This window comes from Protomyctophum parallelum, assembly GCF_964188405.1.
Source record: "Protomyctophum parallelum genome assembly, chromosome: 3".
Classification (NCBI taxonomy): domain Eukaryota; kingdom Metazoa; phylum Chordata; class Actinopteri; order Myctophiformes; family Myctophidae; genus Protomyctophum; species Protomyctophum parallelum.
Window position 1 is genome coordinate 42469165 of NC_139698.1, and position 26977 is coordinate 42496141.

General features: G+C 43.9%; 1 protein-coding gene across 9 annotated transcripts in view; it reads left to right on the forward strand.

Moving 5' to 3' along the window:
• The window catches only part of cspg5a (chondroitin sulfate proteoglycan 5a), a 37619-nt gene extending 18724 nt beyond the window's left edge, over positions 1-18895 (forward strand). The window contains exons 3-7 of one of the 9 annotated variants that reach the window (XM_083761917.1): positions 5436-5624; positions 10209-10287; positions 13086-13142; positions 16250-16302; positions 17695-18895. In XM_083761917.1, the coding sequence (XP_083618043.1) occupies positions 5436-5624; positions 10209-10287; positions 13086-13142; positions 16250-16302; positions 17695-17734 (418 nt within the window). In that variant the 3' untranslated portion in view covers positions 17735-18895. Of the gene's footprint in view, positions 1-5435; positions 5625-10208; positions 10366-13085; positions 13143-16249; positions 16303-17694 lie in introns of all 9 variants that reach the window. The other 8 variants (XM_083761913.1, XM_083761914.1, XM_083761911.1 and 5 more) reach the window with 8 other exon arrangements.
• The last annotated feature ends 8082 nt before the right edge of the window (positions 18896-26977 follow it).

A 26977-nucleotide genomic window follows, 5' to 3' on the forward strand; every position in this document is an offset into this window, starting at 1 on the left:
AAATTTGGCATCGACCGGGTTAACGGTGGCTGAGATTAGCTGGTCACGGACGGACACACGGACACACGGACGGACGGACGGACGGACGGACGGACGGACGGAGTGCAAAACATACTCTCCCCATGCCTTCGGCTGGTGGAGACAACAATGGTACATTTCCAGGCATTCAAGCCAACGAAATTGTGCGCCTCTGCCCTCTATAGATATGCAAATGTGGCACATTGTCTTCATGTCCAATAACTGCCCCCGATTGCCCCCTCTGTCATTTCATCCTGGCGCCGGGCCTGCGTACATACTGTAACCCCCTGTCATAGAATGAGCTCGCATACAGTACAGTACATATGCTGAGCATGGGGGCTAATGTACAGTAGGTCCACAGCATCAAGGACAAAACATAGGCATGATTTGTTCGCATGAATGCACTGTAATGATGTGATCACTTTGTGAGGCTTTTAGCATAGCCATTCTTGTCTGTCTGTCTGTCTGTCTGTCTGTCTGTCTGTCTGTCTGTCTGTCTGTCTGTCTGACTTGAAGACTGACTCCACAAACAGAGATAATTATGAGAAAATCAAACACTCGTGAGGATGAAGCCTTGATAACCGATCTACAAGCTCACATCGTGTCACAATGCAACGTATTGTGAACTTGTAGAACAGCTATTTTCAGCACAGGACACAAGTATAAATAAGGCATGGGACTCAAAAAGAGGATGGTGCAGTCTATGTGACAGCAAGAGACAAACACAGAGAATAAGCTGCACTATCCAGGAACATGGAACAGTAAGTAGATGAGGTCAACATAGATACAGAAAGAGAGAGAGAGAGATGCGCGCACACACACACACACACACACACACACACACACACACACACACACACACACAGAGTTCAGGATCGAGAAGGGAAGAAAAGAGTGGAGGAGTGAGAAGTTGAGAGAGGGAGTGAGAGAATGAGTCAGAGCTCCACTTCGCCTGCCAGGATGGAAATGATCGGGGCAAGCCAGGCCGAATTTACTGGGTTGTGTGCGAGTATGTGTTTGTGTATCTGTGTGTGTGTCCTGCAGCTTGATATAATTAAGGGGAGGTATACAGTCTGCCCATGGCCATTTTAGATTTCATGGCCACACCATGGAAAGTACACACACACACACACACACACACACACAAACACACCCCTGTCCTCCTCACGCACACATGGCATACGCACGCCCGCACAGTCTTACGTGAGCAGTGGACAGTACCATTGACCATGCTAACAATTGCTACTGCTGCTAGCTGACTCCGACATCACATCTCTGTGTTTGTAGATGACTAATACCTGGGCCACATCTGTGTGACACATCATTGGCTTGGAGGTTGTGCCATTATTATTATATGAAATACACTCCAGGGAGTCTGATGTTAATAGGTTTTGGTGGAGAATGGAGATTGCATCTATAGATCCATTCTGAACATCTAAGGTTAAGATGTTCAGAATGGATCTGTGTGCTTAGATTCTAAGTACTCCCGGGGTACAGCTAATTTGCTTGGGGCGCTGCCATCCTCGTGCAATCCTGTTAGCGTTACAATCAATCGTTTAAAATAAATGTCAAGACACCCCTAACTACCCAGTGTTGCTCCTGTGCCAGTGTGCGTTATGTGAAGATAAGATCACATAAGTTAAGTGCACATAAGCTTTGTGATTGAAAAACATTTCATCCGTTTTCTTTTCTTTTTTTATCTGTTCTCAATGTATGTTAGAGGTATTTTATACCCCTATTAACAAGGGAATGGAAAGATATGCTTGCTGTACACACAAGTAAATGTAATGTCTAATGAGTTGTAGGGTTACAACAGTTAAGGTATGTAACATCTACAATGACCATAGAAATCCACAACACATAACAGCAAAATAGGCCAAATGGCTAAAATGATCTTAAGATAATTAAAACGGTATCGATCCCTGGAGAAAATGTAGGTGTAGCAGTAAAGGCAACAAGGTCAAACCACCTAACCACACCTAACCACATTCCTGGTATAGTGATAGTATATTTTACTTTAATTCATTCAAGAATCAAGATATATAACATTCCTAACAAGTCATGTCAAATGGAGAAATGTGTAAATTATTTGTCCAATTTTTGTCTGTCCTCTTCTTTCCCACCCAAACACAAATCTCCCAACTTTTTCCCAATCTATCTATATTTCCCCTGGCCTGTCTGCCAGCTGATGAACATATGTCACATCTGTTCTCAATGAACACAACAACAACAAGGCTGTGAAATCAGGCTTGTGTGTAACAGCAAGAGACCACCTATTACTGAAAGCATGCAGCCAGTACACAGTTCAATGAACAAATGCATGAAGATGTTTTTTGAGCTAATGATACAATTTTATGGGACATACATAATTGTAAAGAAAATCTGTTCCATGACCATGAAAGTCCAAGTACCTCCCACCACCCAGTTGTCTGACTCATCCCATCCCATCCTTTGCAACAAATGACCACGGCTGTTTCTCCTTCCCAAACCCAGCGTAGCTTAATGAGCTACGCTCATCCCATGTTGCATCAAATGCAACATGGGATACCCCTCCTAAGGAGCACCTTAGGAGGACACTTCCCCTCCTCATAGCCAGTCCAGGACCCATTTCTGTGACAGGCTATGTGTCTGGCTGTCCTGCCCCAGTCTAATCAGGTAAATGTTGAGATGATTTGTTCATCAGCCCTCCCTCTGCTAATTCTGTCGTGTGCCCGGTGGGTTAGAGGGAGTCTTTATAGAAGGCTGTGGTGAGCCACAGTGATGGAGATAATGACGGGTTAGGGAGAAGAGGTTCTGTGGTACGATGCTGTGGGGAGGACTGTGGGAGTCACGAGAAGTGTTATTGAGTGATCCAGTGCAAATCCCTCTTGCTGTTAACCCTGGACTGTTGGCCTGGCGAGGGTGTAGACAACCACATGTCTCCTCCAATGGCCTGGCGAGGGTGTAGACAACCACATGTCTCCTCCAATGGCCTGGCGAGGGTGTAGACAACCACATGTCTCCTCCGATACACGCGGAGACGGCAGCTACACACTATGACTATCCCATCCAGTTCCACTTCCTGTTAGACAGGTGTCCCAATCAACCTGCAGGAGTCACTAGAACAGCAACAAATAATCTGGCCAGTGTTGGGAGAGGATACTTTAGCCCTGTGCAGTATGCAACCTGCGCAACAAGTCAAAAAATGTACTGTATATCAAACACTGGTTTTATAATATTATTTATTATTTATCATACTTTGACAGAAAAAACACACAATTTAAACAATGAAGCCCTGCTGTACAGGATGTGGAGAAAAAAAAGAAAAACATTCCGAAACGTTACTTGATCGTGAATCATGAACACCGGTCCAAGAACTGCTTTCATGTCAAGCAAGTTAAAATCCTACCAACACTCTGCTTTGTTCTGTCACAGAGAACTCAACTAAAATATATGTCCTGCTCATCAGGAGACTGCTGTTGTATTTTACCCCAAAAATTAAGAAGTCAGGGTAAATAAGCACAAGCAGCAAGATAAAGGCAGGAAAGAAAGTTTTCTATACTGTATACAATATATATATATATATATATATATATATATATAGAGAGAGAGAGAGAGAGAGGACATGCATGAACATGTCTTTGGGTGGATGACCGTGTGTGTGTGTATGTATGTGTGTTGTCAGGACCTGCATCTGCTTCTTGTTCAGCTCAGCTCAGCCGTGTCGCCATGGCAACCTGCCTGTCCATACCCTCTTCTTCCATGTATCATTCTCTTTGCTCTTCTGTGTGTGTGTGTGCATGCGTGCGTGCGTGAATGCGTGCGTGCGTGCATGCTCTCCTTCCAGCTGTGACTTATATAAACATTGCCATATAAATGCACCTCTCTCTTGGAGAGTAAGAGCATTAATTAAAGTCCTCTTGTGTATCTTCTACTCTCTGTTTCTCCGCCACATTAGGCATCAGTATTCGGCTCATACAGAACAAAAGAAACCACATGCATTGCACGCGTTTATAAACCACTTTCACAGCATTCATAAAGCATTCAGCAGGTCCATATTCAGCCACCAAACCATCTCAACCCCACCTCTCTTGCTTTATCCCCATTCCCCAAACCTTTTAACCTGGGCGGATCCTCAGTTCAGTTAGACAGGTCTTGATGTTATTGTGGTAATGCAAAACAAAGGGGCCAATTTTGCCTAATAGCATGGCAGTCTTGTTAAGCGGTCAAATAGATTTGACAATTTACACCCCAGATAGTCTATAGACAAAGCCATCTGCCTCTGTCGTTTTTGTCCCCAGGCAGACACCATACTCTGCCAACTGAGAACAGAGCGTGTGTGGGGCTCAGATGGCGGTGGAAGTGCAGTGTTAGGCTGTTTGCACATGCATGTACAAGCTTTTGTGTAGTATGCGTGTTTGTGTATACAGTATGCATGCATCTGTTGGTCTGTTGTATTATACAAATCTTTGTTGTGTACGAAAGGATAAATATGGAAGTGTTTTTGTATGTTGTTTTGGTACAAGCCTCCAAGTCTGTGCGCTAATGCAAAGCGTATTCCAACAAGGGTGTTTCTAATTGTGCCTCCAGCTCTATATATTTTATTCCAATTTTGTGACAGACAGATTGGTCACATTATCCCATTTTTAATAAAGCCGTGTTGAAAGCCTGCTCGTAGTCTGTTAGTGTTAATACCCTGACAATAGATTCCCCTCTTCTCCTGCTTTCTCATCCAACCACTGACCAGTCATCTTCTTATGCCCCCCAATTCCCTATTTCATTACCAACACCTTGCACTGTTCATCCTCTTCCTTTCTTGTTTTCTTCTGCCCTGCTATTCTCTGGTCTTCTGTTCTACACACTGTCTGTCTCTTCTCTATTCATCTCAACTTTGTAAGCATTCAGCCTTACTGGCCATATTCACACGGTGGCCATTTAGCTCCTACGTTGGAAAAACCCATAAGTATGACGTAAGAGTATCCTCTTTTAGTGGTGTAAAGTTAATAAATACATTTACTCAAGTGCTGTACTATTTTTTACTTTACTGGAGTATTTCCAAATTTCAGTACCTTTACTTTACTACTTTACAATTATTTTAATACTTTAGTTACTAGTTACTTTGTAGATTTTGTAGATCACAAAACATACAGTAAACCACTTCATATCGGCCATTTGAAAATCGTCGAGCTTGTAGATCAGCTGTTTTCAAAAATATTTCTATGCATTTTATACATTATATTTTGGTACTTACAAATTAAAATGTACATTTTGATACCAATACTTTTGTACTTTTACTCAAGTAAATTTAGAATTCTGGAGTTTTACTACATATTTCTACAGTATTTCTACACTGCAGTATAGATACTTTTATTGAAGTAACCACTGTCCTCTTGTTGCTTTCTCCCTATTTAAACCTATGTCTCTGCATCTCTCTGCAGGTGTAATGTCCAGGACTACATCTGGCATAAGGGGGCTCGCTGTGAGTCTGTGGTGACTGAGTTTCAGGTGATGTGTCTGGCCGTGGGGGCCTCCGCCTTGGTGGTCCTCCTGCTCTTCATGATCATTGTCTGCTTTGCCAAGAAGCTCCACGTGCTCAAGACGGAGAACAACAAGCTGCGGAAGCGGAGGTATGGGGCGGGCCTCCCACGTGTGATTCACAATATTCATAACTAGATGATAACCTCGGTTCAGTATTCACGATAAAGCTAAAGAACAAAATTTACATCTGACTCATCAAAAACAGAAGCTGAAAACACCTTTGTTTTTGATGATCAAGGTTATCGAGCCCCATTGCCCCCGCAGGCAGGGGCAGAGGCTGTCCACCTCATGAACAGCTCTCAGCGGGTAAATCCAACTCTGATGTTTTTTATTTCCCCCCCCTGGACCCCCCTGGGGTTTAAGAGGAAGTAACAATGTCAGATTCATGTTTTAAATCAGTTTAATTAAGTCAGAGAGGCATTTCAAGTCAGTGTGAATGAGTCAATGAGGTGGGGAATGAACAAGCTTAGAAACCAATGGTCACGACAAGCCTGAAATCGATCTATTCAGATTGGAGAGGACAAGGGTTGAGACAAAAGAATCAGAACAGGTAGCGTAGACATCTATTGTGAAACTGGTGAAGAGATAATCGTAACACAAACATGGAAAGCTTAAGACTGATATTCTGACTGGCAAACACAGAAGAAGGATAGCCTGAGTTAAAAACAGCCAGGTGTTCTACACAGGAGGAGAAGAGGCTTTGGTTCTGCTCTACGGAGGATTATGGTTTGAAATAGTAGCCACTTTTCACATATTCTGCATTTAGTTGACTTGCGATCTCTCAGTTAGAGTGTACCTACGCTTGGCAGCTTTACATCCCAGGAATCGTTGTGCACAATGCCACACGACGTAAGTAATTAAATGTAATTGCTGATGTGGTATGTTGTATATTTAATTCCATCTAATGGATGTCACATCATCAGTGTTGCAAAGGGCATTACTAAGAGTAAAAACATTGGGCTCTTGTGCCACACTAAGACATGTACTTATTATTATTATCATTATTATTATTATCTGTACATTATGAGTACACAGGATTAAAATCCTTTTTTCGTTTTGGTTCCTTAGCATTGTGGCATAAAAAATTACCAAATACCGCATTTAATGTTTAAATCTGTGAACATAGCTGCACAGATGGAGGGAGCGCAAAGAGGAGAGGAGAGGAGAGGAGCAAAGTGTGTAGAGGACAAGAAGAGACAGACAGACAGACAGACAGACAGACAGACAGACAGACAGACAGACAGACAGACAGAGGGGCTGCAGAAGGGGGATGGGTGACAAAAAGAGGAGAGGAGACAGAGAGGAAAGACAGACAAAGATGGGAGGGGGGAATCGGATGGCTCAAATAAAAGGAGGAAGGAAAGAGGGATCGGAGACAATGAAGGAATGCAGTAGAGGAGGCATAGGGGAGGGTGACAGAGAGCTGATAGCATGCGGCCGGGCAGACAACCAGATGATGAGATAGATGAGAGAGAGAGAAGGAGATGAAGGGAAGGAAAGGGGGAGGGGGTTTAGATGTATACATGTATACATTGAAAGAGAAAGGGAGAGTGGGACAGAACGCAGAATGAAAAGAGGGCTTTGCTTCGCCAGCGATGCCGGTGTGCGAGCGGGCGTCTCCGCCAGCCAGCCAGCGCGCCAACGCTTTGCCTAGCAACAGGGCAGTCATGGATGAGTGAGGCGGACGTGAGTGGGAATGCAAATGCGGACCAAATCCTCAACACTTAGATCCCACGCTACAGGTCCTATTTTTAGCTTGAGGACGAAGGCCATTGTACCAGCCATGATGGCCAAGTCCATGTTCATGTTGAATTGATGATGATGATCAAGAGGAGGAGAAGAAGTAGAAACACAGAAAGTGGTGCAGTCACTGTGACCAGCGAGCTGAAAAAAGGATGATGTCATTCGTGCGCTAGCTCAGACTGAAAGTAGGCCAGTCTGATCTGGGGGTGGGGATGGGGGGTACATGGGGGGTGTACAGAGAGCGAGGGAGAGAGACAGGGACAGAGAGAGGGAGAGAGGGAGAGAGACAAGTCAAAGGAGGCGGAGTTGACCTACATACAGCTGTTCGACCTGAGGGCTGTATGTGTGATGCATGCGTGCATGCGTATATGTGTGTGTGTGTGTGTGTGTGTGTGTGTGTGTGTGTGTGTGTGTGTGTGTGTGTGTGTGTGTGCGCGCGTGTGTGTGCATCCACGTGTGCAACTGTGTGCATGCATGAATGCATTTATATATCCGTGATTTGTGCACAAGCATGAATCTCATGTGCGTACGTGCGTGCGTGTCTGTGTGCACTCTGACATGATGCAGTGTGACCAAAGACAACGCCGCCTCATCGAGTCGTCGTCCAAAAAGGGGAAGAGCAGAGATGGAGGAGGGAAGGCAGGGCCACAGATAAGAGGAGTGAAAAAGAGGGCAGGGGGATGAAACAGAGGAGAGGGAGAGTGGAAAGAACAAGTAAAAGAGAGAGAGGGAGTTGGAGAGCGAGTACAAGAACAGAAAAACTCGGCATGACACACAGAGGAATGAGCATGCAGGCACATGAGCATGCGAGTGAGGCGACGTGTGGAAAAATGAGCATGCGTGCGCGCGAGAGACCGAGAGTGTGCACGCGTGCATGTGAGACACTGCTGCTGACGAGGCTTCATGAATACATGAGACACCCACTCCCCCATCTGCTGTGGATAATTGCACAGCATGTTTCTGCCGCAGTCAAGCTCAAGGTCTGCATCCTTATCCAACCCACACACTGAAGACGGAGATACACAGTATTAATTTATCCATTTGTAAATCTGAGAGTTAAATGAACAATGAGGAGTGAAGAATGGATACACCTTTTACATCCACATTCTAAAGATGGAGGGGTGGGTGGGGGTCGACGCTCTGCATCAAAGACAATTAGGGGGATATTAACATTGGAAATATAATCCACATTGTTAGTTTAAAAAAGGGAGTCTGTTGTTTACACTCTCAGTTATATTGACACTGGATTTTACTGTGGATGAACAGATGTTTAGGCTCTTGAATAAAAGCGGCAATGTGGTTGGGAAGAGAAAGAGAGAGGAGGGATATACAGGCCAGCCGCCAGAGAGAGTGGTTGGTGTTTCAAACTGCTGGAGAGAGAGAGAGAGAGAGAGAGAGAGAGACACACACACACACACACACACACACACACACACACACACACACACACACACATGGGGGCATGCATACCTTTTCTTTCTCTTCTTTTCTTTCTTCAGAATTCAATATTGGAGAGAAAGGTTAAGTATAATGAAGATTGAGGGTGATAAAAAAAGAGTCGGGAGGTTGGAGGAATAGGTGTCATTGGAAAAATAAATGAAGGAAGTAGGTGGGAAAGGGAAGCTGAGACATCTTGCTGTTTCTGTTGGTTCTCAGGATGAACTTTATCTCCCTTTGAGAGGGAGAAGAAAGGAAGACATTCAAACCCAAGTGGAGATCCCATGGTCTGCATTGCGTGTCGAGATAAAAACAGCAAATGTATCTGTTTTGTTTATGCATTTGTTTAGTTGTGCTGTGTGCGTGCGTGCGTGTGTGCATGGGTGCATTTGTGTGTGTGCGAGATCCAAGTCTGTCTTGATATCATTTGGTTCAGTGTTAGACACAGCAATTCAAATGCTAGAGTAGATTAAACATATAGTCAAATGAATGTGTTTGTGGGCTTGAATCAGAATCCATGTCCATCACGTCACATTCATGGGTTAATTAGAAATAGTTGTTTTTGTTTTCCCATTATAGTTTTGTTGCATCACAGATAATATGTTTTTGCACAATACAATCCTGCGTGTGAAATATGTGCTGCTAAATAACACTCAGGGGTTTTCTATAAAGTATGTGACTGTTTTGTCTGTTTGCTGCTTCACAAACAGAAGACAGACATACACTTGGCATCTAACTAACACTGTTGTCTTGCTTTTTCTCCCCTCTCCCCCCTTTTTTTCTCCCCGAAAATCTTTTTCTTCTCATCTTCTTTTGTTCTTTTATTTTTCCTGATGATGTGATCTTTTCCTAAAAATGTGTCTTCTCTTCCGCTCTGATCCCTCCAACCTCTCTTCTTTTGGCCCATTACATCATCCCATTGTGTCTCTCTTTCTCACTCCATTACTACACCCTACCTCCTCTCTTTTCCCCTCGTCATTCACTTGTTCATCCTTTGATCTCGGTTTTGGTGTTTTTCCCTTTTTATCTTTACCTGATGGAACCTCCTTTTGTTCCCTGCCAATGTCACCCTCTCTCCCAACCTCCTTTTCGTGTGTGTCTCCCTTCCGTCCCTTTCGTCCCTCCCATTCTCCACCTCTTCTTGCTCTCTGCATCTGATCCCGACCTCTTTTCTTGTGTCCTTTCTCTTATCTCTTTTCTCTCCCTCTTTTTCTATCTCGTCCCCTCCCTCCCTGCTCCCTCCTCCAAAACGCCACACCACCCTCGCTCCCTTTCTTTCCTCCTATTGCGGAACGCCTTCCCTTCTTCTGCCTCTGAATGTTCGCCATTTCTCTCTATCAAACCCGCCGTCCTCTCTCCCATCCTCTCTCTGCGCCTCATCTCTTCTCTTCTGTCTTCCCATGTGACCAACTCCTCATCCTCTCTCTTTCTATCTGCCAACATCCTTCTTCTCCCTCCCACCCCCCTCCCCCACCCCGTCCATCGGCTCCCAGCAGTAAGTACCGACCAACATCGGAGGCACACAATGATAATTTCTCGCTGTCCACCATCGCTGAGGGCTCCCATCCAAATGTAAGGAAACTGTGCGACACTCCTCCTAACGTCCCCCATGCCCGTGCTTTGGCTTACTATGATAACATTATCTGTCAGGTAACGTGGTTCTCTCTCACCCCTATTTCCACCTTTTTTCCCCCTACTTCCGCATGGGCATGAGTGTTCCCTCTCTCCAGGGGTGTGAATGCAAAGGGAGGGAGAGCACAGAGCGAGGAGGGGAGCTCTCTCTCGATCTGTCAGGTCAGGTCTGAAGCTGGGAGGATAAAGGTCTGAGACGTGTTGTAAAGCAACACGCAACCATGAGTAACAGGCCCTCAATGTAGTCATTAAATACACTACACAGGTCGGAATAACAGGTCGGGGAAACTCCCCCTGTCAGGTGAAAAGAAGCAACTTGGACTCCTCATGCATAGAAGGAAGCATGAAGTCAGTCCGCTGCTCCGCCCAGGTTGGCAGAGAAAGTGTAGCGCCCTGGATTACATTAGTAACACTAATTGACACTGGGTTGCAAAATCGTGGAATAAATGTTTACAAAAAATAGTAAATAAATATACTAGACAGTAAAATCCTGAGTGTTCAGTTATCTCTGAACACATGCACATGTACATATGTGCACAGTTATTCACACATGTTCTGTTGAGTGAGCACGTACTGCCTGTTACCATGGCGACACAGCAGCTGTAGAATCTCATCATTTCATGTGGTTTATTGATTAACCTTTACTGATTTATTCCATATTGATCCTACATGAAGGTGACAACAGACGCATAACATTATAATCACTCACAAACACACCTATACACGACCATATACACTCAAACAAACGCATACTCATGCACGCACACACACACACACACACACACAAAACGACAAAAGACACAGGAGTCATCGTTGATAAAGATGGCCACTAGTAGAAGACATTATGTTACAGTGTGGGCCTGTGGCAAACTAGACTAGAGGCCCTGGATCAGACCTGACCGTGTCGAGAGGAAGCTCCCTAGCCCCTCCTTGTGACCCCTCCCTGCCCCTATCTTTCCTAACCTGCTGTCCCTCTGATCACCCCTTGCATTGGTATGTCATGGCATGCCTGCTCTATCGCTAACATGTGCCTCCGAGTGGCTATGTCAGCCACTCTCTGCTTCTATGTATGTACCTGAATGGGCGCTTCACTCGTTTATCCTGACATGGGTGGGGAAGTTTGGGGCGGGTTGCTTTGTGTCCAGAATGGGCGTTACAACAAGGTAAGATGTGCTGGGAGGGGTTATCCAATCAGGATAAACATCTGAGATGCAACGCTGCTGCCTGAAGGTGGCAGCAGAGCTTACCGGTGGCTCACTATACGGAAGCATGGGTAGCTATAGCTAGTAGTGTTAACTCATATGTTGTAGCAGCATGCATGCTACAACTGAGGTTGGATTTATTGTGTGATTTAGCCATGTTAACTTGTGGTACCACTTTCTAACAACTCCATCAGTAGTTTTGGTAATTTTAACTTTCTGCTTTATTTTCTCATTTTATTTACTCAAACTTGTTATCAGTAGTCACTAAACATCAAGCTGCCTTAAACTCATTTAGCAACGCTGTAGACCACCACAACTAAATGCCGTTTATGACTCAGAGTGAAAATAAATTTGCTGTAGTTTTACATTTTATAACAACCATCCATTTCCATTTCCTAACTACATCTGAACCTCAATGTCCCAGCTAAACATTACAACAAAAGTCTGTATGACCCACTCTATATAGGCCTGGATCAAATAGTATTTGCAAAAACACTCCAGATGGTGGGGCTTGCCAGGTGGGCTGGGTGGCATAGTGATTCAGTGCTTATGGCCCTGTTTCATAGGGTTCTGGGTTCAAACCCGACCGGGGCCTCTCTGTGGAGTTTGAATGATCTTCTCATGTTCACATGGGTTTTCTACAGGTGCTCCCACGCATTGGCCTTATAGAGCTGATGTTGGTGTTCAGTGGTTGCTCGCCACTCCAAAGAGTTAGGAAAGTGCAGAATACAGAGGACATATTTCTGCACAGTAGAAAGTGTAACTTAGCTTAAATGACAGCACAAAACTGACCTGATGCTTTAAGCCCATCTCCATCTGGTTCTCTTTGTAGGTTAAAACAAATGCTAAGACAAGTTTTGTGATATTATTTGACCCAGGTTTCTAACGGCACTAAACAAAACTCACCAGGCTCCTCCAAACACAACCACACCAACTTACTGGTTTATCAAACAAGCACAAAATACGTCAACTAATATATCAAATAACCAGTTACCATGTACCCCAACCCTTCAACGTTGTGAACTAACAGCTCACCATACTTGTGTCAATGTGGCCAAGAAGCTGAAGAAAGAAAGAATAAATATTAAAACCAGTAAAGGCCAAAGGCCAAAGAGTCCTTATATGGTACTGTCTAGCTCCCAAAGACTGTACAGAGCTGGACATATCACCTGTCACCTGCCAGGAAGTTGCTGGTTACTCCCTGGTTTCTATCTTTCTGTCTCTCTTACTCCACTATCTGTCTGTCTGTCTCTCTCTCTCTCTCTCTCTCTCTCTCTCTCTCTCTCTCTCTCTCTCCTCTCACTTCTTTCTGTGTTTCTCATCTAATCTTTTGTTCACTCTCTTTCGCTAATTTTAGTCTCTCTCTCTCTCTCTCTCTCTCTCCTCTCACTTCTTTCTGTGTTTCTCATCTAATCTTTTGTTCACTCTCTTTCGCTAATTTTAGTCTCTCTCTCTCTCTCTCTCTCTCTCTCTCTCTCTCTCTCTCTCTCTTCTAACTAATGTAAGGAGTATAACCCTCTGCCCCCCTCCCCTCAGAAAACCATGAGCAGATACACCTGGGAATGTAAGACCAAAGAGGAGCCTGACTGTGAGGTAAGACCACTCCCCCTAAAATGGTTCTGCCCCTCACCTTCCCAAACGGCTCTCTCATTGTACTGTGACCCTGTCAATCACCCAGTCTCAACTCAACGGACCAGTCCATACCTTTCCTTCCTCAAACATGGTCAGTCTAGGGTGACAGCTTTAGGGTAGCCTCATCCCAGAACATATCTTTGAAGGTCATTTCCCCACCCCAAGAGTCTTGTTGCTGCGACACTGAATACAAATCAAATGGTGAAATTCAAAGTGAGTTCATATGATTTCAAATTATATAATATATTCCTCTTGACATTAACTTTTATACCAACATTTAACAAAAATGTACTAAACATATATGCATATCTTACTTTCCTGGCTGTCGGAGCACGTATACGCACGTACATGCATACATCCAATGGCAAGTACGGCTTGCTCTTTGCAGACAGATCGATGCAGAATCAGGGCTTTTCTCGACGCAATGGATCATCAATCAAAGCTGGAAGATCTGTTCCCAGGCCATGAAAATTACAGCTTCATACATTGGGACATACATACAATCTGGAAGTCCTGCTCAATAGGTCTACACTCTTCCTTGTGAGATAAAAACAAGCTAGGAATGAAGTTACTCACTATTTAGCCTGGATAGAGCACTGTCCTCCATACTGTAGCTTGTGATGTAAATTCGCTAATGATAGGTCAAATGAAAGTACTGGAGCCATGTCTTGAATATGATTACAATTATTATTAATTCAAATGTGCGTAGATTAGTATTTCTTCAACTTTCTTCACTGCTGGTTTCGCCGCTACAGTACGTTTTAGCAATGAGCTAAAGAGTTATTAAACAATGATTAAAGGTGCTCCGCCATATCGCCAGTGATGCGTTCAGGCAGAAAGGGTTCTCATTACATGTCATGTCATGATTTGATTTGATTTTGGTCAAATGAATATGAGTTAACACAATATCACTTAAACCCAGGATATACACATAATAGTGTAATAATACACTCCAATCCAATGTGGTCCACTCCTGCTTCATCTAAAGTGAGCTTGTAGATCTGCTACTGTCACATGCAAAAGTGTAAATCAAGCATTGCTTGTCACTAAAAAGCAGCTGTGGAGTTAGTGCAATGCCATCACTCAACGGCAAGTAACACGAACACTGCTGGGACAAAACTATAAACACTGGGACAAAAACCTTAATGCATGCACAATTGATTATATGACATAAAAGACATCCTCTCGTAGTAATACAACCATGACCTTGGCTGGCTCCTGGTCATGCATCCAGGCAGATGTAGCAGCTATCCACTGGGGCCCTAATGAATACAACACCACCCCACTGGAGGATAGGAGGAACACACACACACACACACACACACACACACACACACACACACACACACACACACACACACACACACACACACACACACACACACACACACACACACACACACACAGGGAACATGTGACAGAAATGCAAACAGCATCCATACAATCATTTAAAAGTACATCCATCCAGTTCAGTTGTAGCATGCAAAATACTGCTGCTCAAACTGAACACATCAGAGATTTGACTGGCTAATACTGTCCATGATTTCTAAGAAGAGAGGATTTAATTTCCATCAACTGAGTCAGCTTACACTGACCAAATTACAAATGAATTGACCTCAGCCAATCATGAAATTACATCAGTCTCCAAAATGTAAAGACTGACCCGTAAAATAGAATAAAATCCAAGTGGCATACTGATTTTACTATGCACTTCATTTATGAATCTAGATAACCGAGGTTGTTGTATGCCACACTATGTCCAGTTAGGAATGTTGCACCAGTGTGTCTGAGTACATTTCCTAGCCCTAAACCAGTGGTTTGGCCTTGGACCCTCATCTGACAAGATGTTGTACCAGAGATACCCCCATAGAAGATTTGTGTTATTGAAATGTTTCAAAATATATATATTCAGATTTGTGTAAGCATAGTAAATATATTAAACAAGAGTTGCATTGGCATTCACAAACAGCACTAATGCAAACATTCTGTGGATTTACACGTAAGGAACCATCTAAAGACATGGTGCCATGGCCAAATCTAGATAGCTACATTCTGAAACTCTCACACCAGCCTGCACTCATTCACTAATTTACTCAGAGCCACACAAAACCAAACTATAAAACATCACTCCACAAGAAGGACGTTAGCCACTGTCAATGTGCCACCATCATAATCATCATCCTCATCAACACCCTGTTTTATCTTTGTTGCCCCTGCTCTCCCTCCCAAAACGACACACACTCCAAAGTCCCTGTGACACTGTCCCCATCACCTCCTGCTCCCACCATGCACAACAATGAAATCCTCAAACCCACAAACGTAAAACGTTTTCCAGTTTCACGCTGACAGGAGGACAGAAGGCCCCTATCCCGTTACCATGGAAGTGACATATCCGCACGTCCTGCCCGAAGTTACTATCTAGGCCAACAGCCAATGGGTAAATGCTCTCACCCCACATCCCCTTTTAAAAGTGCCATTGAGAAAATCAAACATTCAATTATGTGTGTTTGTAAATGGCACAGTGCTACTGCTCGGGGTCTAGTTTGTGTGTGACTGTTCGTGTGCCTGCATGTATGTGCAGACATGTGTGTGAATAAAAATGCCTGTGAGGACTGGACTGCCGATCTTTGTGCGCGCGCGCGTGTGTGTGTGTGTGTATGTGTGACTGTGCGTGTACAGTATGTGAGAGAGAGATGGGGGGTGCCTAGGACATATCGTATGTCTGTGTTGTGTCTGATTGTGTGTGCGTGCGTGCGTGTGTATCTGTGTGTCTGTGTGCATGTATGTTTATGTATGTACGTATGTGTGTGTGTCTGTGTGTGCGCGCGCCCGCATTAGCCAGTGTGCCTGTCAGCCTGTGGACAAGTCTGGCACCTCAGGATGCTTCAGCGCAGCAGAGTCGATGATGCCATGCAATATTAATGGAGATAAAAGGCCAGGAAAAACTCCGGGTTGAACAGATTCAGCAGTCATTGTTTTTTCCCCTGACCTTATAGGCTAATTAAGTTCAGGTAAATTGAAATAAAAGAGCAGTTGCCTCTTAAACGCTTTGTTTTTTATTTTCCCAGCAACTGCTTGGGTACATAATGATGGTGGTTCCACAAACAACATGCTGGGGTTGGTCAGTATGTGTGGTAGTTGTTTTGTTCTTACAATGGGAGATGGACGGGTGCTGTATGAGCGACATGTATTATGAGGGTTGGGATGGGGGCAGAGTGTGGGGATGGGGGGGGGGGGCTCTTGCATGTGAATGTGCATGTGCTTCCTCCTGGTTTGTCGGGTTCAGGTTGCCTGTTGGTGGGTTATGGGGTTCTCGCTCATACAGGTCACGCTATTGTCCTCACAGTCACAACCAACCAAATTATCATCGTTGTCGTGCAAAAACCTTGTATGTCCTAAAACTTTCCGGGAAATGGGGAAAAATAATGTTAAATATTTATAGAACACACAGAGAGACTTTAAACCTGGTGTCCCTATTTTGGGCATAGGTTAAATTTTTAAATACATTGTTCAAAGTAACAAAAGATACGAGCTCACTTCACGTCGCATTGCGATGCTGTGTGAGCTGTAGATCAGATATTTTAGTTACTTTAGCTGTCCTACATATAAAATAGGGCATTTATAATAAATAAAAAAAGATAAAGAAAATGGAGATACAATGTTTCTGCCTGACAGCGAAGATACACGATCCAAGTATGCTGATTATTGTGCAGAAATAACAACGGAGCCTGCACTCCAATGCAGCCAACCACTGTTGGTTATAATGGGAAGATTGGGAGATATTTCAATTGTTTTTCCTGCAACAGATTTCTGTACACTATTGGGCTGTGTTTGTTTAAATAGCATTTCAAAACAAAATCCTTTCATAAAACCTGTTTTTATCCCAAATGTATTTATAGTCCTTGGTTGGCTTTGCCAGAAGCATTTAGCAGACTACAGTTTATCTGTGGACCTGTGGTGCCTCATTATGGTGGAGTAAAGGTGAACTTTGCTTGAACTGATGCTTTTCAGAAACAGCTAGTAGTGAAAGTGAGTGTCATTAAAAGCAGCATTTCCCATCAACCTGGTCAAACCACTCTGTTTAATCTTAAGCCCTATATTGTCGTACGACAAATAATTAAAATAGCCAATCTGCACAGATCTTCTATAAGAACATGTTGTGAGCATTTACAGTAGATCTGCTATCATAACATGTGAGCTTATCTGCTATACTAATGTGTTGTGAGCATGTAGATCTGCTATATGTTGTGAGCTTATCTGCTATTATAACATGTTATGAGCTTGTAGATTTGCTATCATAACATGGTGTGAGCTTGTAGATCTGCTATCATAACATGTTGTGAGCTTGCAGATTTGCTATCATAACATGGTGTGAGCGTGTAGATCTGCTATCATAACATGCCCAGAATAGGAAGGCCAGGTGTAAAGTGGTTATCATGAGGAGAAGGTTTCTCCAGGTGAGGGATTCTCTGACAGTGTTCCCCCCCCCCCCCCCCCCCCCCACATCCACCAGGATGATCCTAATGCCCAGAACAAGCTGGAGGACCCCGTGAAGACCCCGCCCACGGAGGACGACTCCCTCAACATACACAACTCCCTGACCCCCAAACATGAAAACCACAAGGTCCTGGGCGAGGACAACTCCTCGGAGGTGAATTCACTGCAGAACAACATGATGTAAAACAACGACGCCAACAACAAGGTCACCGTCCGAGGCGTGCCGGCGATGAGAGTCAGATGCCCTGCCTCTCCTGTCTATTCACTGCACTGCCGGATACTGAATATCCAACTGGTCAACTCAACAAACCAACAAAGTCTACAAACGTCTCCGACACGGCAACACTGCCACCAAGCGGCTCAGGCCGCTGCAAAAAACCAACGACCTCCGTCAACACCACCACCGTCCACCACCAACATCCCAGCTGAAAGTACTCATGCCACTTGTACTGCTTTCCCTGCCGTTGCCAAGCAACCCCCTTTCCTTCCACTCACGCTCCTGCCTCGCAGCCCCACCCCCTTTGTTGGTGTCACTCTTCTGCCCCATATCTCCCTTACCTGCACGCACATGCGCACACGCACACACACACACACACACACACACACACACACACACACACACACACACACACACACACACACATATACACACACACACACACAAACAAACAAACCTTTCACTACAGTACACAGACTGATATGTATATGAACACACACAGACACACACACACACACACACACACACAACACACACACACACACACACACACACACACACACACACACACACACACACACACACACACAGTTGATTACATACGTACATACAGTATACAGCAAGGAAAAAAGAAAATAAAATATAGTTGAACATAGTCACATTTTACATGTATGCATTCACACCCTCCCCTGCCTGCATTGGTGTATTTTGTAAAAAGAATAAGAGTCATACAGAAGTTTAAAAGAAGTTAAAGATCATTGTAAAAAAGATAAAAAGCTACTGAGAGGTTTTGATGTTTGTCTGACTAATCCAGTGAGTATGTATAAATATTGGAAAAAATGCTTGGATTGATATAAAGAAACAACACGATGTGTCTTCGTTTTCATTGACGTGATTTTTAATCCTTTGATGTACTTGTTTTATTTTGTACTTTTTTGGGACTTAAAACTGAAGAAAATAAAAAATCAGACAGTTGTTAAAATAAACCTTTTTAACATTATGTCATTGTGTCCTGTGCGTGTTTTCCTCAGCATACTGTAGTTGTCACTTCTCCCCATGCCTGAATTACTCAAATGGAAACACGCTTTGTATAGCATTTCATTGGTAAATGTTTCACCCATTAAGGACGGGAACGCATCTGTGTCGACCTTAGCTTTTAACCACTGTAACCATATGGTAAATGGTGCATTTATAACCATGTACTCATCTACACGCTACGAGCTCTGAGCTATTAGCTCAGGTCCATAGCTCTAATGCGTTGCATTTAGAGCTATGTTACTGTCAACTTCCGGGGCTCGCATGAATGCAGACCAGCCTCTCGTCTTTACCGTAAATAAAAATAATGTTTTTGCTACCAAAACAAAGGCGGGTTGTGTCATTAGAAAACCTACTTTCCTTACTGGACGCACTCTGAGCCCCCCACAACACGTATAATCGGTACTTTTTGGCTAGAAAGGGATTTTCTTTTCACCGGAGGAAACACAAGTGTGTCCACTAAGGAAAGTAGGCTTTCTAATGAATGACACAACCCACCTTTGTTTTGGTGAGTAGTAAAAACGTTATTTTTTTATGCTAAAGACGGGAGGCTGGTCTGCATTCATGCAAGCCCCAGAAGTTGACAGTGACAGTTGCATTTAGAGCTATGGACCAGAGCTATGAGCTTATAAGCTTATAAGACCTGCTATTTTTGAAGAATTGTGAAAACGTGTGCATATCTTTGAATATATATTCTTTCACAGCGAGCCTTTAGCTTTGCTTCTGGGTGGGTCGCTGGAACAACATATTTTCAGATGGGGGTTGGCGGCCAATTGGGGTCCTTTGACATGAAATAGTTTGAGAACCATTGACATAGAAACAGTTTTTCTTCTTCAGAAAACTCAGGATTTAGAAGACATTTGTAGAATCTGGCCTCAGCAGGTCTTATTGGGTTAAAACAGTAGTGTCATGGGATTTCCTTATATAATACAAAGACAAAGAGCTGTCATAAATACTTTATACCACTTAGATTGATACTGACTAGTTATGTTTGTAGACTACACAGCCTTTTTTGTTTTAGTTTTTTTAAGATATCTTTGCCCTTTTGATAGATAGGTAGGTAGACAGGAAACGGGGAGAGAGATATGGGAAGACACACAGTAAAGTTTGTCGGGATCGGGACTCGAACTGGCGACACACTGTCATGCTGGATTACCAGCCAAGGTGCCTGGCACAGGCCACATAGCGCTTTGATTCATATATGCTACTTGTCACTGTTAGATGTGGCTTCATCAAGGAAAGTCCTCCTTCATAAAATGTAACTGATGGGTTTGTTTAAGGACAACTAGTACAAAATACAGAGAACAGATATTAGATTGAATTACACAAGATAGCAATATAAATAACCTCAGTTACATCTATGTACTAAATTTATATTTTAGGCAACCTATTATATAAAGTTCAATATACCAACATAGGTTAAATTAATTATTAGCACATAAATAAACAAAAATGGCAGGATCAAAGCCAAAGCACCCAGACAAATAGATACACACAGTAGATATTACTTTTGTACAAGCGTTTAACCGTGGTAAATAAATCTGTGCAGGAGAGCCTACAGTTATCTTAATATACATTCCACATGTACATTGATGCAAACATACAGTAGGATATACAGTACTGAGTACTTCATGAAGCCAGCTCCCCTGTCAGGCTGCTGCTAGTGCACGTTTCCTGCTTTCACATAAACTGCTCTCTCCCACTGCTTCAGTTGGAATAGTTATTGCAGCCCTGGTTAGTAGTGGTTACTCACACACGCACGCATGCATACATGGACCCACGCACGAATGCACATATGCACGCGCTCACACACACACACATGCGCACGCCCACGCACACGCACACACACACAAACTATCGACAAAAGCGTGCACTCAAGTGCTCACACCTCCAAGACCTCTGTGGGCAATCGTTAAGAAATTGCGTCACATTTAGAATGCCAAAGCTATAGGACAAGGCTATACACATCCTAAAAATACATAATTTGCACAGAACATTCATACATAACAGTGCATCTGTCAACATCACATGCTCACTCCCACTCCCTCGCTTTTAGCCTTCTCAGATCACACATACCAGTCTTGAATTCTCAATGAGTCTCGAAGGAGGCCTCGGCGGTGCCGGCCCTTTGTTGGACTGTTTCTTGTGATCATACAGAAAGCTTACACTGCCTCTTGGTTAAACAGTGGCATTGTGGGAATCCTTCCCAGGCTGGGGGGTGATCTGGTGGCTCTGTTTCTTTCATAATGGAGAGAGCGACATTTCTTTTGGTGACATAAAAAGGCTTTTGGTAACATAAAGAAAGGCTTTATTTAGAATGGGAAATTTGCTGTGGGCAAGATGCTGCAAAAAAAAGCAATTAAGCCCCCCCCCCCCCTCTCTCTTGAACATACCACACACAACAACAAGCACCAGCGAGGGGACACGCGGAGCAGTGTAAGAATGCATAATTAAGTAAAGGGATGTCTATGAAGTCAATACAGACTAATTCAAAAGCACTGCAGGATAACCATGGTAACAAGTGTGCATTATGTTACCAACAGGCAGCGAGACAAAAATAAATAAAAAAGATTCCTCGGATCATAATGTGACTGTTGCAGAAAAATGGTTTTTCGGCAACAGTCACATTATGACATTATTTTTCAAAAACCTCATTAGTTACTGAAGGAAAGAAACATTGTTCAAGAAACAACGTTTGTATCCAACAGTGACGAACACAGTGACTAATATAATTTGTAATTTCATCCACTACGAGCAACATCCATCTATCCATCTTCAACTGCTTATCCGGATTCTGGTCCCTGAGAGAGCTCCAGACTTCCCTTTCTAGAGCAACTTCTTCCTGAGGGAAACCGGGGTGTTCCAAGGCCAGTGTGGAGATATATCCCCGCATTTGGTCCTTGGTCTATGACCATAGACTCTATGGTCTGCCAGGGGGTCTCCTTCCATGGGACATACAGCGAGGATCTACCTAGGGAGACACTCGGTAGGCATCCATTCCATACTAGATGCCCGAACCACCTATAGGTTCCTTTCCAATCGAGAGCGAGCATTCCTTATACAGTACGGTATTTGTTTCAACATGTTTCAGTGTCTTTAGTGTACCACTACATATGGACAAAAAGCAGGAGGCATGCGTTATGATTTATGTAATCAATGTATAGTGTGTTACAGAATAAAAGGACACTGAAATACAACCTTCACTGTGTGTGTGTGTGTGTGTGTGTGTGTGTGTGTGTGTGTGTGTGTGTGTGTGTGTGTGTGTGTGTGTGTGTGTGTGTGTGTGTGTGCGGGCGGGCGTGCGTGCGTGCATGCGTGCGTGTGTGCACGCAATCTGTGTGCATGGCTGCTGTGTGTAAATGTATTATGCCTGTGTGTGTATGTGGTGTGTTGTGATAATACAACAGGTACAGGGGCTGGCCACAGCGATGCATGCTCATAAATCATTCCTGGATCCAGACAGTGCATGGCTGCAACATACCCCCCCCCCCCCCCCCTCTCTCTCTCTCTCACTCCTCCTCCCCTCTTATCTGCTGTTGGTGTGTTTTTCATGCAAGTGCAGCTTGAGAGGAGGAGGGATTCATGACTATGGGACCGCATCCCAATGCCATGATAAAATAGCACTAGACTAGGCAATGAACTCTTATCTCTCTCTCCACTACATTTGCACGTACGCACTACGCAGTGCGCACACACACAAAGATGCTGCATGTCTGTATGCATGCGTACTCTCTGACACACTCCCATCAAACATAGATAGTCAGATACACACACAGTCTAACACAAACTCTCACACACACACACACACACACACACACACACACACACTCTCTCTCTCTCTCTCTCTCTCTCTCTCTCTCTCTCTCTCTCTCGCTTTCTTTTACAAAGAATGCTGATGGCTGGAGGAGATTAAACCATAGACCAGCATAGACCATCCCATCAGTGGGACATGTCAGCATTAACAACGCTCTCCTTTCCACATTAGAGTGCCCGCTACACCAGCCATCTCTTCATCCGACCTAAATCCCCACTCCTACACAGCTGGCCAGCTGTCACTTACAGTTGTCTCATAACCTTCATAACGCTTTGACAGTGACTGCATTGTTGGTCACTTTTATCACAGTTAGGGGTGATTCAAAGCTCTACAAGCTGCAAAAGCTTGTAGATCTGCTGTTTTTGGTTAACACCAGTGCACAACCAAGTATTATTCAGGGATTATGATGATGATGCCCTTGTCAAGTGGACTGCAAGGGGGGAGGGACTCACTTAAACTGGAAGCAATAGGTGATGGAAGGGGAGTTGGTGGGGGGGAGGAAAAAAGAAGGAAATAGAGGGCATGGTGAGGGTGTGGCAAAATCACTCTTTTCAGTATTTCTGCCTCTCTGTGCCGAGTCTGCTGGGACTTTAGACTCATTGGGAAGCTGTGATTGGCTGAGGGTGCAGTGGAATGATGGTGCTAGGAATCTGAAGGGGGCTTCGGGATTGGCTGATCCAGGCAAACACACTTACACATACACTGTGATCCATGCATGCAGGCACACAAACACAAACTGCACAAATGATCACGTGTGTGTAGACTGTGTACGCACACACGCACGCACGCACGCACACACACACACACACACACACACACACACACACACACACACACACACACACACACACACACACACACACACACACACACACACACACACACACACACACACACACACACACACACACACACACACCGTCATACAAAGACATCTGGGGTCAGAGTGTCATAAGAGGAGTCTAATTGGCTTCTTTTCTGATGGACATCTAGCCATCAATCTCCCATCAAATGAATGGGAGATTGATTTTCCATGCACAGTATTTATGGTGGCAGGTACACTGGATGGCTGATCTATGATAATGTTATGTGATAACAGTTTGAGCCTAGTGTCATTACATTTCTGATGACCCCCCTAATCTCCCCAGGGATTCAAGTATGAAGTGAAGTGAAGCCTTCTCCCCACTTCTGTTTATCTTTACAGTTGCGCAAATGTATCCTAATATAAATAGAAATAATTTAAACATATATACTTGCTACTTAGCAGAAAAGAAAAAAAGAAAAGAAAAAAATATCTAAATAATATAAAGTATTATATATATATAAAATGTCAACGGAAACGTCAGCTTCCTTACTCAGATTTTGGGATGTGTAGTTCCAGTGGGGTCATCCCTGTTCCCCAGGTTCTATGTTCCCCAGGTTCTATGTTCCCCAGGTTCTATGTTCCCCAGGTTCTATGTTCCCCAGGTTCTATGTTCCCCACTCACCCGGCCCCCAAAAAAGGGCCCGAAAATTGCCCTAACTGATCAGGCCCGACTGATTAGCAAACGTTTTAGGCCCGGCCCTAAAACGTCGGGTTGGGTTGGGCCTGGTCGGGTTAGATTATATACCGAGACGGGTTATAATAGCCTATAGGTTGAAAACCACTGCTCTAGTCTAGTCTATACCACCAAGATGGCCACCAGGGTGCCCTTAGGTCGCTCAAAGGGCAGTTTCTGATAGTAATTTCTCCCCATTATGTTCCGTTCAAGGAAGCTCTGAGAAGGAAGGGAAGTGGTCACGTGACTGGGCTGCGCCATGACACTTTCATGGACACTTTCATGGGAGCCAAACTCACACCGGAAGTGCAATGAATACATGGCAGTGAATGGAGCCGGCTGGACCAGCTCATAACAAACATTATTTATGAACAATTGAGACCTTTTGTAAAGTAATCACTTCTGGAAAATATCAGAAGACATATCACAGGTTGTTTTCTAATCACTTACTTTTCGATGTGCACAGAGTGCACAGTATATCATTTTATCTGAGGATCTAAACAGCAGCAGGTATCGTTTCTGGCTCCGAAGTATCGCGATATTTTGCTGCCAGACAGGAAACGGTGGGAAGTCTCGCGATACTTTGTGGTACTTTGTGCTCTTTAGATACCATACCTCTATAAAAATTACACAGTGTACACATCGAATAACAACACAGCAGACAATAATGTGTTACATGTCTTCTGTTATTTTCCAGAAGTGATTACTTTACAAAAGATCTCAATTGTTCATAAATAATGTTTGTTCATGAACTGGTCACTGAGCTCTCATTGACTACAATGCATTCTGCCAAACTTCCGGGTAGTTTGGCTCCCATGAAAGTGTCCATGAAAGTGTCATGGCGCAGCCCAGTCACGTGACCACTTCACTTCCTTCTCAGAGCTTCCTTGGTTCCGTTATGTGTGTTTAGAGATGATATTAATAATTTGAAATTCAAAAATAATATTTCCTGCATTTTTGGGTGAGCGGGGAACATACATAGAACCTTTTTTTTATAGGAAAATGGAGAACATAGAACCTTTATAGCTAAATGGGGAACATAGAACCTTTTTTAGTTGAGTGGGTGACATAGAACCCTGGGAACATAGAACCTTTTTTGGGTAAGCGGGGAACATAGAACCTTTTTTGCGGGGGTAAGTGGGGAACATAGAACCTTTGGAACAGAACCTGAGGAACATAGGTACGCTCCCGTTCCAGACTCTGTATAGCATTCTGAGATTATGGAATAGTTGTCTGGCTATACGCGAGACTAAGGGTGCCCTAAAAACACTTTTTTGTGTTTATTTGCATGCACGTTTTTATGCCTGTCTGACGCTACATAGTTTTTGCATGTCGTGTGTCTGTGTCTGCATGGCGGTGATATTACGGTTAACCTATTATTCTTGCAGGGAAAGTTGACCTTCAACTGGGAGCTTCCACTATACCCAACAATGACGGGCCTCTTAAGGATCTTTTTGCACACCTGCCCTGGCCCCATGCCAAGCCGCTGAATGACCTCAAACCCAGGTACTAAGTGCAGTGGAAGGATGACATGATGTACCCGCCCTCTCAACTCTGCCCTGTGTGTATACATCTCTCTACCTGCCCTCTTCTTCACTGAGGGGCTCTTGTCAAGACCAACAGTCACCGACCTTCCTTGGTTGCCATCCTGACTTTCCTGGAAGTCACTGGTTGCCCAGTTATAGGAAACGGGAAGAGCTGGAAGGCAAGGAGCTGGAGGAATACGTTGAAAAAGAGTAGTGGTTGTTAGTGAATTTAACCACCACTTCTTGAATGTGTACAGTGAATTTGTACAAATATATACAGATGGTTCGAAACAACCTGAAACAGGAGTGTGTCATGGTTTGAGGGTTTGGGGTGGCAGTACCATCAAAGGGATAATAGGAGGACAACTGATAGGTTAGGGGTGTATACACAGTGGAGATGCTGGGGGTGTTGGTGGCACTAAAATGGTTGGAAACAGTCAGATTAGAAAGGGTAGTTATATGTACAGACTCTGCAGCAGTTCTAACAAGTCTAAGGTCATTTCATTCAAGTAGCCGCCAAGGTTTGTTATATGAAGTTTCAATTTGTATGGGTTCCAGCACATGAGAAAGCAGATGAGATGGCTAAGAAGGCTTTAGAGAAGGAAGTAGTAGAAATTAAGGTCATCAGTATTAGTAAGGCGGAAGCTAAGTGTATTGTATGGGAGAAAGTTTACCAAATGTGGCAAGAAAAGTGGGATAGTGAGGTGAAAGGTAAACATTTATATAGGGTCAAAAGAGTGTCAAAGTAAAAAGGGTGGGTAGTGGACAGAGAAGAGAAGACATAGTACCAGTAAGTGGCCCTAAAGGGTGAGGTCGCCCTTTAGGGCCACCTCGCCCCTTGAGTGTACAGGGTTTGATGAGGTCAGATCAATATATGGAATGTCAGAACAGGTCAGCTCCATATATTATGGAGATCTAAGGGTGGCAGCAGGGGCAGCGTCTTGAGTGTACAGGGTTTGATGAGGGCCCAGGTAGGTGACATGGTGTACATCATGACTCACTGGCCAAAACCTCCAGATCTGACCTCACAGTTCCATATGATGTCATGACATCACCACCTCACCAGAATGTTATAAAACGAATAAAATCACAGTGTGTGTGTGTGTGTGTGTGTGTGTGTGTGAGTGAGAGAGAGTGAGAGGGAGAGAGGGTTGGGTCACAAGGTGGCG